Below are 16,507 nucleotides of genomic sequence, written 5' to 3'. Positions count from 1 at the left end.
CTGTGGTACGGAATGTTACACGTAAGGAGTTAAAATTAGAGTTGGTGCTTGCATTTGTTGGTGTCTCCGGGACTTTGTGAAATAGAGAGATAGGAATGTGGGCTAAATAACTGCTATATTTTATTTTACTTCTAGGATCATGTCACTCTTCTAATCAAAACCCCCCAAAGTTTCCCTGGTGTACTTAGGGAAAAAATGAAAAATTTTCATCATAGATTTTAAGACTCCACATAGTTTGGCCCATACCTCCCTCTATGACTTCATTGTGTACCATTCTCTATTTCACTTACCATACATCAGCTGCACTAAACTTCTTCTTCCTTGTATATGTGCCTAGTTCATTCCCACCTTGAAACTCTGTATGAGCTATATTCTGTCCCCAGAAGACATCTCCTTAGAGGGGCCTTCCTCTGCTACCTGATCTGAAGTAGCTCTGTATCAGATCAGACCTAACATCTGGCTCCTGAATCCCAAGTGGATGGAACCTAATTTTGTTGAAAGATTTCCCTAATGCTAAATAGTCTTCCTAGGCCTCTGCATTCCATATTTCCTCTTGATATATGCCATTATCTCATGGAACCCTCCCCTGACCCTGATCCTGTCAGGTGGGCTTTTTGTTGGTACTGTCACTGCTATTATCATAATCTTTGGATTCCATGTTTTGCCTGCTAGACTGGATTAGACACAGGTGGGGCTGACTCTCTTAATCTTGGACCCACTCAGTTATAAGGCTGGTTCCTAGAATGTGACAGAAATAAGTATCCTGATCAGGGGTACTTACCTTGGAGAGTTCTTGTCCAGGCCCACACAGCTGGCAGGTGACACACTGTCCCCATTGGTCCCAGTACTCATTTTCTTCACAATCCATGGTAGGAAGGCTGTGGGTACATAACACAAAAACTAGGGAGCTAGTGAAAATGGAAAGTGATGGCTTGGTTTATGGGTCACTTGGTTTATGGATCCACTTAATATAGTCTCTGGCTCTGAGTTACAGGGGTTGAGGAAGCCAATCCAAAACAGCTAATGCTTATATAGCCCTGGCCATGTGCCCAGAACTCTTTTAAAAGCTGTATATTTAAAAATAATTCATTCAATACTTTACACCACCATATCAGAGATTATTATTATCCCTAACTTACATATGAGGAAACTGAGGCACAGAGGCCAAGAAATTTGCCAAAGTTCACACAGTTAGTTGTTGTACCACTTGCTGACCTGGAAAGACAGTAAGACAAGGAGCTAGCTTCTGTCTGGGTGGGTAGAGGATAACCACAATTTTTCACATGTGACCAGCTATTAACAGTTTAGAAAGAACTTTCACATCCATTATTATTTGATCCACACAACAACCATGTGAGGTAAGCACTATAGGGATTATTGTCATTGTTTTGTGAATAAGAAAACTGAAACATGGTTTTCTTTTTTCCAAAACTGTCCTGAATACCTTGGAGGGCCACTAGCTGTCATTGCTTCTGCCCTAGGGAAGAGTGGGAGGGGAGGTGATCCACCATGAAGAAATATCCTGGTACACTAAGGGGTAGAGAAGAAGAAACACTACTCAGATAACAGTTCTCAGAATACAGATGGCATAGGGCAGTATCACTAGCATTGACCTGAGAGCTGTGAAATATAGAGTTTAATCCTGGTTATAGGGTAACCAATTATCCAGGTTTGCTCAGAACTAAGAGGCTTCCCCAGCATATGGGGTTTTCAGTGCTAAAACTGGGACAGTTTCAGGCAAACTGGGTTAGTTGTTCAACTTACCTAACTCTTCTTCTTTCAACCTATGCCCTTGGATGAGTCACTTTATCTTTTCTGGCCATAGTTACTTAATCTGAAAAAAGGGGACAGTATGTTTCTCACCTACCTTATATAGTTCTTGGGAAGATTAAATGAGCTAAGGTCCATCAAACCATTATGAAGACTTGAAAAAGCTACACAAAATAAGACAGAGTTAAGTACACAGTTTTCTACAAAGATGACTTTAATGAGGGAGACTCAAGTAATTGATACCCACGACTTGCACTATTCAAAGACAAAGTGAGATTCTTTTGCTTGTTCCTTAACCTCATACCAAGGTGAACTTCAGGTGGCTATTCAAAGTGCTGAAAATCCTAAGTATATATGTTGGAAGAGAGGAGAGTGAATGTGAACTCTGAGAGGCCATCATTCTTCCCCTCAAAAGTCCCCAATGGTGTTAGGGTGAGTCATCCTGGCTGGTATTCTTGTTTGAATGTTTCTTTTCTCACCATCAACTGGACCATTCTTCCTCATTCCTTCATTCAGAAGAAAGTGGGCTACAAAATTCATTCTTGCACAAACTAAAAATGTTCCCTCTTGTGTTGTTTCAATTACTGGTCCATAGTCGTCAGCCTCAATAAACATAGTCCCCTCCATACCTATCCTTCTTAGTAAGGACCTAAACTATCAGTGGTCGCATAGGCCTTATGACAAAGGAATTAAGTGTCATGGGCACAGAGCCAGCATACTGGTCTGGACAACTACCCTGTATCCTTTTCTTACCCACAAAAGCAGAAAAACATTGTCAGAAGCCAAAGAGTAGCCCTGCCCTTGAGATAAGCTCCTGACATAGGCATCTGAAATCTCCACAGCAGCTGCTTCTAGCCTTCAGGTGTCCAAAACACTCTGTTTTGTTTGAATTCCAGACCCCCATTTATCTAATAAATGTTATTTGTCATGAATCTTAACACATCCCTCTAACACAGGCTTTGAGACATATGTTTAGGCAAGACAGGCTTATTACTAAATCCTCATAGCAGAATCCAGGGAATGAACAGACAGTTCCCCCCCACCTCTGTTTTTGTCAAACTGCTTATCTAAAACATACAAAATGAATTCTTTCATTATAAGCTTAACGAATTGTCTTTATTACAGAGAACAAAATAACATAGACTCTGGACTGTTTTGAAGTCAGGGCATACAGGAAAACTGTTTAATAATGTTTAAATGTTATTATCCAGGGGCAAACTTAGAAGTTATGTCAAATTCTTCCCTGTGGTCATCAGTTGTCCTCTGGCAGATGTAATGGCCTTTTTATTGTAAGAGAAGGTGAGAGATAATAATTAGGTTTTGAGAAAATTAGGGCTACTCTGAGGTGTTTCATAACTACATCTAGACACACTTCTAAAATGTCACAGAGGATGAGACTGAATCATCCAAAATCAAGTGGACAGGCCTATAAAATTTTTACGTATGTATATAATCATATAAACACTATCTAAATAAAGATACAGAATCTTTTCATTACCTCAGCTGGCTGTCTCATGGCCCTTCCTAGTCAATACCATCCCCTTCTTCCAAGTAATTTATATTTTGGCTTCTGTCACCGTTATTAGTTTTATCTGTCCTTGAACTTCATATAAATTGAATTAATACAAGAACACTCTTGTTTCTGGCTTTCTTAGCTCAATGTTATTTCTGTGAGATTCATCCATCATGTGTGCAGCAACAATTGTTCCTTACCATTGTTGTTTAGCATCCCATTATATGGATATGCCATAATTTATTTATACTTTATTTTTTGGTTGATGGACATTGGGCTTTTTCCAATTTGTGGCCATTATAAATAAAGTTGTTATGCTATGGTCAATTGATTTTCAAAAAGAGTGCTAAAGCAATTTAATGGGAAAAGAACAGCTTTTTTTTTTAAAGGTGTTGTGACAAATGGTTCACATGAAAAATGATCAAATTGGACACTTCATACTATATGCAAAATTAACTCAAAATGGACCAAAGTCCCAAATGTAAGGGATAAAACTATAAAACTCTTATTTATAAGAATTTTCTTTGTAAGAAATCTTTTTTTTTTATAATTTTTCATTTTTCTTATAAAAATATAGGTATACATATTGATGACCTTGGACTAGGCAATGTCTTTTTTTGTTTGTTTTTAGATATAGCACTAAAAGCACAAGCAACAAAAGAAAAAATAGACAAATTGTATTTAATGAAAATGTAAAATTTTTGTGCTTCAAAGGACACTTAAAAAAATAAAAAGGCAATTCATATTAAATGGAGAAAAACCCTGAAAATTCTAGAGATCTGAAAGAATACTTATATGTAGAATATATAGTTATGTCTGACAACTCAGAAATAAAGACAACCCAATTAAAAATGGGCAAAGTAGGGGTGCTTGGGTGGCTCAGTCAGTTAAGCATCCAACTCTTGGTTTTGGCTCAGGTCATGATCTCAGAGTCTTGGTATTGAGCCCTGAGTGGGGCTCCACACTCAGTGGGGAGTCTGCTTGAGGAAAAAGGAATCCACTCCTCTCCCCCGCTCAACCTCTCAATCTCTCAATCTCTCTCTCTCTAAAATAAATAAAAATAAATAAATAAATAAATAAATAAATAAATAAATAAAATCTTTTTTTAAATGGGCAGAGTATCCGAATATACATCACCCCAAGAAGATATACAAATGGTCAATAAGCACATGAAAAAAATGCTCAACATCATTAGCAATTAGGGGAATGTAAATCAAAATCACAATGAAATCCCATTTCACATTCACTAGGGTGGCTGTAATAAAAAATAAGGGAGGTAAGTGAGTGTTGGCAAGGATGTGGAGAAATTGGAACCCTCATATATTGCTGGAGAATTGGGACTGCTTTATGTTTTCTACCTGATCTATAAGGTCTCACTTTATTCCTGCTTTAGTGGGTTAAAGTTGTTTAACTCAGACAAGTAAAAAGGTGAAATAACTGGCTGCTCGGTCCTTGCATGTGGTAACCAACTGCTAGAAGCCTAAAAGAATCAAAGGTCTGCCATAACCCCTCTTTATCAGATTTCTTACTCAGTAATTCATATACTCATTAGCCCTATGCTCTCAGATGATATATTTTGTTTAGACCTATTTTGCTCCAGAACTCTTAAGCCTACACAAAGTAACTGGTATATCTATTAATAATTTTATTCTGAGTCAGAACATTTTAACTAGCTAATCAGTTGATATTTTTTTTTCTTTTCACTCATCAGCTGCAAGCAAAATCTTGTAGTTTTTAATCTTAAACACTGAAGGGTGCCTGGGTGGCTCAGATGGTTAGGTGTCTGCCTTCAGCTCGGGTCGTAATCCCAAGGTCCTGGGATTGAGTCTTGCATCGGGCTCCCTGCTCCTTGAGGAGCCTGCTTCTCCCTCTGCCTCTCTCTCTCTCCCTCTGTCTCTCATGAATAAATAAATAAAATCTTTAAAAAGAACTTAAACACTGAATAAAAAGTCTTTTCCAAACAATTTGTAACATAAATAAATGCAAAATGTAATGTAAAAAAGAACATGAAGTGGTACAGTCCTTCTGAAAAATGTTTTTGCAGTTCCTCAAAATGTTAAGCATGGAGTTACTATGTGACCCAGAAATTCCACCCATAGGTATATACCCAAAATAATTGAAAGTATATATCCACGTAAAAATTTGTACACGGGCACCTGGGTGGCTCAGTCATTAAGCATCTGCCTTTGGCTCAGGTCCTAGGATCAAGCCCCGCATGTGGCTCCCTGCTCAGTGGGAAGCCTGTTTCTCCCTCTCCCACTCCCCCGCTTGTGTTCCCTCTTTCGCCGTGTCTCTCTCTCTCTGTCAAACAAATAAGTAAAGTCTTTGAAATAATTTGTACATAAATGTTCCTAGTATCATTATTCATAATAGCCAAAATGTAGAAACAATGTGAATGTCCATCTCTAAACACACAACGAAATATTATTCAGCCGCAAAAAGGAATGAGGTACTTGGTATGTGTTACAACATGGATAAATCTTCAAAACATTATGCTAAGCCAGGCACAAAAAAAAATACTGTATGATTATATTTACATGAAATACCAGAATAGACAATTTAGAGACAGAAAGTAGACTACTAGTTGCCACGGGCTGGGGGAAGGAGAGAATGGGGAATGACTGTGGGTGAGCTTCATTTTGGGGTGATGAACTGGTCTAGAACTAGAGAGTCATGATGGTTGTACAACTTTGTGAATACATTAAAAAAGCAGTGAATTGTAGATTTTATAAAGGTGAGTTTTATGGTATGTAAATTTTATCTCAATTTTTTTAAAAATGCTGGTTCTTCAGCTTTTTCTTTAATTCTATACTATGAACTACCCTGTATTATTCCAGTAGTTATTACCCACCTAAGTTAGCCCCAAAATTAAAATTTTAAAGAGCTACTATGAATATTCTGATATGTGCCTCTGTGAGTTTTTTCCACTCAACTTTTTTCACCCAAATTTATCTAGTGTTGTTTGGGTATATTGATTGGATTTAACCAGAGGGGCTGACAAGTGGCAAAATAACTAGTGTCTCTTTATATTGTCTCTTTGTCATGTGGCTTCTCTCCCTGCCCATCCCTCTGTCCTGATTCCAAAATAATAATAATAAATAATAATAATAACAATAACCTAGAAGAGTAAGAATACAAGTAGACAGGGAAGAGGAGAAGCAATGAGACTGACATTAATAATAATCCTCACATTAGCTCACTGTGCTCTGAAAAATCAATGTTGGCCAAGTTTCTGGTAGATCTAAGGTACTCAGGCTGCTGCCGGTGCAGCTGCCTTCGGACACAGCTTGCGGCTGCTGCTCTTCTCAACTTGCACATGCTTGTGGGGTGAAACATGTTCTTTGTATCTAGGACGGGTGGGCAGGACAGGATGACAGGTCTAAATTAAGAACTCAGGACTTCAGGGAAGATATTTACTTTGCCTGAGCAGTGCAGGAGGTGTGGTATTAAAGAGGGTGAGGAAGACAGCAGCTGGTCCATGCATTGTCCATTCCTCTCCTGTGGCCCTACCTAGTGGCCCACATGTATAAGACTGCCAAAAATCAAAGCAGTTGCTCAGCCTGGCCTTGAGAACTCTGCTTTCTTTGAAAATTAAGCTTCTAATCTCATTATAATAATGAGTGCCTTCATTATTTCCAGATATTTGGCCTATAATCCAGATGTTGCTTTATCATTTGGTGCTAGCTCTCAGCCCTTCATTTCCTGGCCTTACTTATGGCCACTCCTATCCCAGCTTTCTCTTGCTTATAACCTGCTTCCAAACTACCAAGTATCTTATCTTCCTCCTGCACCACTATCTGTGAATTTTACACTCCTCAGTAGGGTGAATGATCCCAGGCACAGCTCTCCCATCAGAAGCATGTTCCTCCCCAGGGCTAGACTCAAGGTTCCCATTCATACTATGAGTTTGGCCAATCTCTTTGACTAGTGGTTCTTTGTATAGGTTGCACCTTGGGAGCTTCAAAAAATACTGATATTTGGGCCCCATTCCTGAGATTCTAATGTAACCAGTCAGTGGTATGGCCTTAATATTTGGAATTTTTAAAGTTCATCAGGTGATTTTCATGTGGAGCCCACTTTGAAAATTACTACTTTAAGGGATTTTTTGTTTTGGTTTGGTTTTTTTTTTTTTTTTTTTTTTTTTGGTTCTTGTCTGTTTTGCCTGACTATAACGTATAGTCAGAAAAAGTCTTTTTTGTTGTTGTTGTTGTTTGGTTGGTTGGTTTTTTTGTCTCTCCCACATTCAAAGGAAACTTGGTGAGGGAGTGAACTGGGGCCTACCCATTGTTTTTTGTTTGTTTTGTTTTTAGAAAAAAATGGGTGATAAAGACAAAGGGGTTGAGGGTGGAGAGTTAGTTTTAAAACATGCTAGATCATGTCATTTCCAATCTCAAAATCTATTGATGGCTCTCCACCTCATGCAATACAATTAAAGTCCTTAGAATGGTCAATGAGATGATCTGCCTATTTCCCCTTATACCATTACCTCTTTGACTTTATGATCTACTATTCTTCCTCTTAATCTCTTAACTCCAGCCATGCTGGCCTTTTTCTTATTCCTCAAACTAACCAGGACTGTTCCCAACTTATAAATTCTTCACACTTGCTGCTCTCTCAGTCAGGCAGGTTTTCCCCTAAATATCCACATAATTCCCTCCCTTATCTTCTTCAGTTCTTTATTATACCATCTTCCTAGTGAGGTTTCTCTGACCATTCCTTTAAAACTGTAACTTCCTTCCACATCTTCTATACTCCTTTGCTATTTCATTCTTCTCAACAGTACTTATAACCATCTAACATCCTATACATCTTATTTATACCTTTATAGCCTGGCTCTTCCTCCAATTAGAATGTAAGTACCATGAGATCACACTGCTTTATCTCATATACTTATAACAGTGCCTGACACATAGTAGGCACTAGATAAATATTTGTTGAATTAGTAAATGGTTAAAGACTACAAAGTAATGATCACAGTTTTCTGTGTCAGTGAAAGGTTTCACAATTTATAAAAGGTTTCCTATCAGTCAGCTCAATGGATTCTTACAATAACCCCAGGAGTAAGCCAGAGATTATTATCACCAATTAATAAATTTTAAAAAACCCTGAGGCTCAAAGAAAAAAGATTCCTCTGAATTTATTTATCTAGTAAGAAACAATGCCAGACCACAGGGAATTTAGGACCCATGAATCTGGCATGCTTTCCAAGGCAGTGAACTCTAAAATAGGGAATTGAGGTCCTCCCAGGCTGTCACTGAAATTTAATTTTTTATCATTAATATCTTTGTTTGGCAAAAAGGTATTTCCTTAATGTTAATCTGATTGTACTTTATTTTTTTAAATTTTATTTTATTATGAAAGAATGGTTAGACAGGGTTACTTCCCAAGCCTTAAGAGATAAGGGCCAGGACATGGGTGGTAGCAACAATAGAAAGAAAGTAATGGTGAGGGGAACAGGCTTTACGAAAAGCACCACTAGAACCTTACAATTCCATGGATGTGAGAGTCTAAAGAAAAATATGAGTCAGAGAAGACTCTGAGGGAAACCAGAAGAACCTCAAGGACATGAAAAGTGTGAACAGAGAGTTCACTGTTAGAAAAAAAGTCAATATACTTAGGTTTTCAAATCATTTTAAGTATGGAGGGGATAAGAAATGTCAGTGGTGGTGCCTAGCAGGTAATTGAAATACGTAGAACATAGGTTGGGCTTAGAGATAAGTCAAATGTATAAAAAGACCAACTCATGGGTGCATATCAAAATCATCAAGAGGGGGGTGCCTGGGTGGCTCAGTCATTAAGCGTCTGCCTTCAGCTCAGGTCATGATCCCAGGGTCCTGGGATCAAGCCCCGCACTGGGCTCCCTGCTCTGCGGAGAGCCTGCTTCTCCCTCTCCCACTCCCCCTGCTGTGTTCTCTCTCTCACTGTGTCTCTCTCTATCAAATAAATAAATAAAACCTTTAAAAAATCATCAAGAGGACTTTAAAAAATACCTATACCCTAGATCAATTAAATCAAAACCTCTGAGAGAGATTGAGAAACACTGGTATAGGTAAATTATGGTGGAGGCTTAGATGAACAAAGAAAAATATCAAGAACAAAACACTGAGGGACATCCATATTTGAAGCTAGAAGAGGAAGAAGAACCAGCAGCAGCCAAGAAGAGGAAGCCAGGGAAGAAAGAATAAAACCCAGATTGTCCGTAGTACAGGACAAAGTTTTAAGAAGAAAGAGGTGAGGGGCGCCTGGGTGGCTCAGTCATTAAGCGTCTGCCTTCAGCTTAGGCCGTGATCCCAGGGTTCTGGGATTGAGCCCCACATCAGGCTCGCCACTCCACGGGAACCCTGCCTCTCCCTCTCCCACTCCCCCTGCTTGTGTTCCCTCTCTCGCTGTGTCTCTCTGTCAAATAAATAAATAAAATCTTAAAAAAAGAGAGAAGTAAGAGGTGAATTACAGTATCAACTGTTGGTACAAGGTGGTAGAGGATCATCAAGACTGGGGATGCATTATTTTGATTTTATTTTGTGGGCATGTGATAAAAGTAAATTGTCTTTTACTGTTTGAGTAAATGATAATACCTTCATAGATGTGATTCAGATACCATGGGTGGTAATTATAGTTTTTAACAGGCTTCTCTTTCCATTTCCAAAGTGACTAAAGAATTTCAACTGTTAGTGATAGCAACAACTGGTCCAGTAATGTCAGGATTATCAACAGAGGAGAATGAAGGGAGTTGTGCAAAATTAAAGAAGCCTCACCTATTTACCTTGTCCTTTATTCCAGTATACAGAACAACAGACAATACCTCTGTAAGAATAAAGACGCTGGGGTAGACAAAAAAAAATCCTTATTAAAAGCATATTGTCATTGTATAGATAGAATTAATAACCAACTGAACTGGGTCATTTCCACTCAGCCGAAAGCAAATGCTAACCATATTAAATCATTTCTCCTTCAAAACACGTGTGAGCACACACATTCACAAGAACAACAGCAACAAAAACGCACAAACCTAAAAAGATAAACATAACTTAAAAGACTATAAATTGAGGAGAAAAAGCTACAAAATATATAAATATTTTTTATTTAGCAACTGCTGAAAAAAATGTTAAGGGAAGGGGAGAAAAGAACTGTGTAGCTAAGAATATAGCAATATAATTAATAAAATAAATGGGATGAAATTAAGACCTGCAAATTTGGGGCTGATTATGAGGGGAAAATATCATTTTAATGATTGTTGAAACAGTCTTCCCAAGTGGGAACAAAGGCACAGAAACTGCCCTGGATGATGTTCAAGGGGAAAATGAGATAATGCATGTGAGAATGCTCTGGAAACTCTGGCTTGTGCTACACATGTGAGGGTTGTTATGATTGTTGTTACTATCCCACCCAGAGCGGGGGAGAAAAGGGAATTGGAGACAAGCCACGGGCCAAACACTTAGCCAATATCCAAAACCCCTGCTTTGCTCCACTGTGATTTTAGCCAAAGTGAGTCATTTATTAATGTGCCAACGACCACAGACACCATGAAATTATGGTATCATCAAAAACTAGTTATCCCACCAGAAGGACTGGGGATAAATATTTATTCACTTCCCAAGGAAGATATGCTTTTGGCTGAGTTATCCCAGTTGGGAACTGGATTCATGGTATGAATTCTTTGCAGGGCTGGGAACTGGATAAAACTCAGTCAAGGGTACTAATTTCTGATTTCTATTAATGTTTTTTTTTTTTTTTGCCTCACATTCTCTCCACCCTGTCTAATTTACCAAGCAATCTGGAATAGCTATATTTCTCTGAAGATGTCAGTAAGAACAGTGCCCTATCTCCTGAAGCAATCTAAATTCAATCAAGCACACTATCCCTTCCTCATCGGCCAGAGAATAAAATATCGTAAAGAAGCAGACATACAACCTGATGAGCATTTCAGAGTATAGCTTAGGTCCACTTATCCTTCCAATAGAAATGGGAGAACCAGTCCATAAAGTGTAGCCTGCCTTTACAGGGTATGAGATATTGATACCAAAATAATTTTTGCCTTTTTTTAGGGTGCCCAATAAAAAGAAGAGGCACTAATATAAGACTTGGCAGGGTAGTGGGAGAAAGGTGAGACATATAGCAAGAAGCCTATGATCTCATATGTAAACACACATTCTGTAAGACAATTTTCAGAATCCTATAATCTTAAGAGTTAGAAGGAAGTTTAAAACTCTTCTTAGCCACAACTGCCTGTTGTCCAATAAAGAAATGCCATCTAGCTCTACTTGATTTTTGATTTTTTTTTTTTAGAAATAGGTACCTCAGTATTCACATTCATAGTATCACATATTCCATTATTTTTTTTTTCCTCTTTGGCAGCTGGTCAAAACTTCAAACCAACAGATAATTGAAAATATATTATGGAATCCCAAAAGGATTCTTCAAGGCAAACTAACCCCATTCCTTGATGATCTAGATGGGGCGACTACGGCCCAGAGAAGGGAGAAAATTTTCCCAAAGTCACATAGTTGGTCAGTGGCAGAGACAGGACTACAATTCAAGTATCCAAATTCAGGGCCTAGTGGCTTGTCTATTTCCCATAATTAAAGAAAGGGTGGGCCCAGGTTTAAGACTAATTACTTGGTGAGTAATTAGGTTGTAGCTTCTTCCCCCCCACCCCACCACACTCACACCGCCTAAACTTGGCTCATTTTATCCTCAAAAGAAAAATTTCCAAAAGGTAGGTTGGGTCAGGAAGATGTGGCCCATAGAAGGGAAGTGGTCCTTTCGGCTTACTCACATTACCATGGTGACTAACAATCTCCTGTAAGTGAAGACATCTTAGTCTTTGATTCCGCCATATATGTTACATGACAATTTATTTATTTTTGAAAATGTCATGATATCTTTTGGGATGCTTAAGGGATATCATAACTGTAGTCACCCTGGGAAGGGAAGGATGGATTTCTGGTCACTCAAAAAATACTTAAGTGCCTTCTATGCTAGGCATTCTGTTAAGACATGGTGGCAAGAGGAAACACCAGAGGTGAATAAAACATCTTCTCTACCTTTAAGAAATCATAATTAATCTTGTGAGGAACATAGAAAACATATGTAGTTAATTCTAATCCAAGACAAACTATAGCCATCCTCATATTTCCCATGAACACAGAAAAATACCTTCTATTTTGCAGACTGGTGGTGAAGCTGACTCACATCCCTCCTGTCATGTATCCAATGGGAAAACTGATAGATGGAGCTAGTCTCTAGAAAGGAAGCAGAGAAAAGTAGTTTCTGCTTCAACCTCCAGCTTCAGCTCTGAGGAATAGCTCCAAAAATGTTTCACTCTCTGCAAAAGGCATTCAAGTAGAGCAGGTCAAGAAGACATCTAAAGGAAGGTTTTATGGCCTAGCTTGTGCTCCCTGGTAGTATTGCTTGCCTTTCCTCTGGCACTAGGGACTTTTTCTCCCTTAAAAAGCTTTTCTAAATGAGGTCTTTCAAAGAAAGAATAACTAGTATAAAGCAATTAGATAACCCATTCTCTTTTAGTCTCTTTCTCTAGTGTCAAATTTGGCCTAATTGCCCAGCCTATATTTTAAACACAAACAACTGTGGAAAATGAAAAAAAAAAAAGAATGACATTAACCTTGGAGTAAGAAAAATTTAACTTCCAGTTGTGGCTCAGATACTAACAATCTCTAGAAAGTTTTATTTATTTATTTTTTTTGGTCTGTTTGGCCACCTGTACAATAAAGATAAGAAGATCTATACCTTTCCTAGTTGGGGTGAGGAGTCAGTGAGATGATGGGTTTGAAAATATCTGGCACATAGTGGGAACTTAAGAATTAATAAATTATAAAGGAACTTGTCACAGTCACTCATCCTGCTCCTTATGCAGTGTTTCTCATCAATTTGAAGGTACCATCACCCCAATTTATATAGCTAAAATCCTCACAGTCTTATTTGACTTGACAACATGCCATGTGAGAAATGGTAGGAAAAATGGGCTCTTTGACCTGGGATCAGAAGATGCGGGAGGATCGGGTCTCTGTCCTTCAGACCTATAATGAACTATCATGGAAGAGAATAAAGAGACTGCTCTGAGTTGCTCCAGGGAGAATGACTAAGACCTCAGAGTGTAAATCATAGGGAGAATGAGTTCAGTTTAACAAAAGGAAGAGCTTTTAAAGAGTTAAGACTTTCCATGAAGGGAATGGACTCTCTCAGAGATTACTAAGTACATTCCCTCTGGAAGTGTTCAGAGACTAACAAGGATGTTTTAAGGTGAAGTCAACTGCAGTGAAAGAAAATTATGGTTCATGAAAGCCTACCATATGTCAGATATTGTGCTAGTACTTTAAAGGGATTATCTTCCTTCATCCTCCCAATAAAACTATTATGTAAGTACTATTGTCCCTGCTTTTCAGAGTAGAAAACTGAGCCTCAGAGAAGTTCAATATTTCTCACTGGACTTACAGTTGGTATTATAAGTGGGTGGGAAAAACAACTCTTCGTTGTTGGCACTAAATGCCATAGTGCCTCAGTCATTATATATATATATATATATATATAATGTGCCTGGGTGGCTCAGTCAGTTAAGTGTCTGCCTTCGGCTCAGGTCATGATCCTGGGACCCTGGGACTGAACCCTGTGTTGGGCTCCCTGCTTGGCAGGCAGCCCCTTCTCCCTCTCCTCTCCTCTGCCTCTCCCCTTCTCCCTCTCCTTGCTGCTCCCCCTGCTTGTGCGTTCTCTCTGTCAAATAAATAAATAAAATCTTTAAAAATAAAAAATTAAAAAATTAAAAATCATGCTTCCCACACACATTTCTAAATGCTATATAGAAATATAGAAATACAATCCTGACTAGGAATGATGGATAAATAATATGTTTAGGATCCCAGACAGCAGATAAGTAGCAGACTCAGGACTTGAACACAGCTGTCTAACTAAGAAAATGGATATACGGGACGCCTGCGTGGCTCAGTCGTTAAGCATCTGCCTTCGGCTCAGGTCATGTCCCAGGATCCTGGGATCAAGCACATACAAGCACATCAGGCACCCTGCTGGGCGGGAAACCTGCTTCTCCCTCTCCCACTCCCCATGCTTGTATTCCCTCTCTCGCTGTGTGTGTCTCTCTGTCAAATAAATAAGATCTTGAAAAAAAAAAAAAAAAAGAAAGTGGAAATACTTTCTATTGTACCATCCAGAGAAGTAGATGGAAATGGGATTGGAATGTACCTTTTTAAAGCTTAAGCCAGTCCCAAGAGATTCTGATTCTTTTCATTCCTCCTTTTTTAATCTCATATAGTTTATCAACTTTTAATTCTGTAGATTCAACTTTGTGATGTCTTATAAAATGTATTACCTCCTTTCTATTCCCAAAGCCACCATCATAGCTCCAGGGTCTCATTCCCTCTCTGCATCTGGTTTATCCACCTCTCGTGCTTTCCTATTGCAATCCAGCTGACTCATATTTACCAGATTATTCTTCTGGAAACATAAATTTGACTTTTTTTCTTTAGCTCAGAAATTTTCAATGGCTTTCTAGTGCTTGTCCAATTAAACAGAAAGTTTAACATCTAAAAGTTTTCCAGTTTGTCACCAATGTACCACAGCAAACTTAACTTCCACTTTTCCCTAATTGTATTCTAAAATCCAGTTCAGCCTGTGTTCTTTTCACATGTCTTGATCTTCCCTGCCTCCAAACAGTTGTTCCTGTTGTTTTTCCTGCTTCGATTGCCTTCTCTCCTATCTCCACCTGTTGAAATCCTATCTGTGCTTCATGGTCCAACTTAAATAATAATAGTTAACATTTATTGAGTGCTTATTTTGGTGCAGTCACTGTGCTAAGTGTGTACAGATATTTTACATGGATTATCTAATTTAATCCTCACAAAAACAATGAAGTAAGCAATATTATTGTCTCCATTTTAGCCTGGAGTAAACCGAGTTCTGAAAGGAGGAAGTAATTGTACTTGCCCAATGTCACACAAGTTAATAAATGGTGGGGATGGGATTTGAACTCAAGTAGTTTGTCTCTGGAGCCCTAAAAGGTGTGACAATGTAAAAAATGTCTTTCTGATTATCCCTGGTTCAACCTGAAGTGGTCCTTATTTGACAACCTCAAAGGATTTTGACTAAACCTTTAAAGCCTATCTTTGTTATATATATTTGTTCTTATACCCATGATGAAACTGTCAGGTCCCAGTGCATTTTAAGTATCTATCTCACATAGTGGTGACAAAGCGTAGTTGCTCAGTGAGCCTGTTATATTGGACTGAAGGTATATTGGGGTAAAGGAGGGGATAGGAGAGTTATATAGGGGAAGACGCTCCACACTCTCTTGCCTTAGTCACCCTACATGACAGGGCACTGGCCAACACTGCTAACACCAGTCCAAACTTTGCAGTCTCTGCTCTTCCAGGTTTCCGGCAGGTCTCTTCTTGTCCCCCAGGTCTCACAGCTGCCTTAACCTTGGCCAGTGTTTGGGGTAAAGCAGGATCAAAATATCACTGCTCTGGGCTCAGCTTCCAGGAGTGAGGGATCAAGTAAAAACCTATTGGGTGAAGGGGCAGACTGAAAGCCCCCAAATAGAGCCCCAGTGTTCTTTACACAAGTCCTGACTTGCCCAGGGGCCACGTGGGTGGGCTGGCAGCTCAACTTCCCTGGGGATGCTTCACATGTCTGATCCAACCCCTCCTTCCTCTAAGCTCCCAGCCTCCTTGTTTTCCTTAACTCTAAACCCCATGTGCTCAGGGTGTTTGGACGTGTCCAGGCATGTTCTCAAAGGCCATACAGGTCCAGTAAAAGCCTACACAGGGGCACACTGGCCCTCCAAAGCCATTGGGCTATTAACTCAAGTCCCTGGCACCTTAGACAGCATTCTCGGGATACCGATGGATGGACAGACAGACCACCGGAATGCCTTCATAGACATTCTGAATTTGTAGCTCCTTAGTAGGGTCACCCTAACCTGATCCTGAACTTCCATCCCTATGTCCCACAGATCTGAGCAGCCTTGTCATGCCAGGGAGTGTTCCCGCACTTACCCTGTAAATATATGATTGGATGGATCTTGTTTCAGCAACAGAATTCCTAGACAAACACACCTCAGCGCAGGCCAGACATACCACCAAGCAAGCCCCCACCCCTCAGCCCCCAGCCTACATACCACACTCACAGTAGATGAAATCCGTTGCAATCACTCAGGCTAATTTCACATCCCTGTGTAGCAGCAACAGCCTAAAC

The 16,507-nt window shown here is 39.2% G+C and overlaps 1 protein-coding gene across 1 annotated transcript in view; it reads right to left on the bottom strand.

Annotated features, from left to right (window-relative positions):
• EDA2R (ectodysplasin A2 receptor) overlaps positions 1–16,507 on the bottom strand; it is a 65,475-nt gene extending 48,968 nt beyond the window's left edge. Inside the window, exons 1-3 of the mRNA XM_027608927.1 lie at positions 16,431–16,507; positions 1,765–1,834; positions 782–878 (exon numbers count right to left, since the gene is read on the bottom strand). Of these exons, the coding sequence (XP_027464728.1) occupies positions 782–868 (87 nt within the window). The 5' untranslated portion in view covers positions 869–878; positions 1,765–1,834; positions 16,431–16,507. The remainder of the gene's footprint in view (positions 1–781; positions 879–1,764; positions 1,835–16,430) is intronic.

This window comes from Zalophus californianus, chromosome X (genome assembly GCF_009762305.2).
Source record: "Zalophus californianus isolate mZalCal1 chromosome X, mZalCal1.pri.v2, whole genome shotgun sequence".
In the NCBI taxonomy this organism is placed as follows: Eukaryota; Metazoa; Chordata; class Mammalia; order Carnivora; family Otariidae; genus Zalophus; species Zalophus californianus.
Note: the sequence above shows the minus strand (reverse complement) of the source record. Positions and strands in the feature narration are given on the sequence as shown.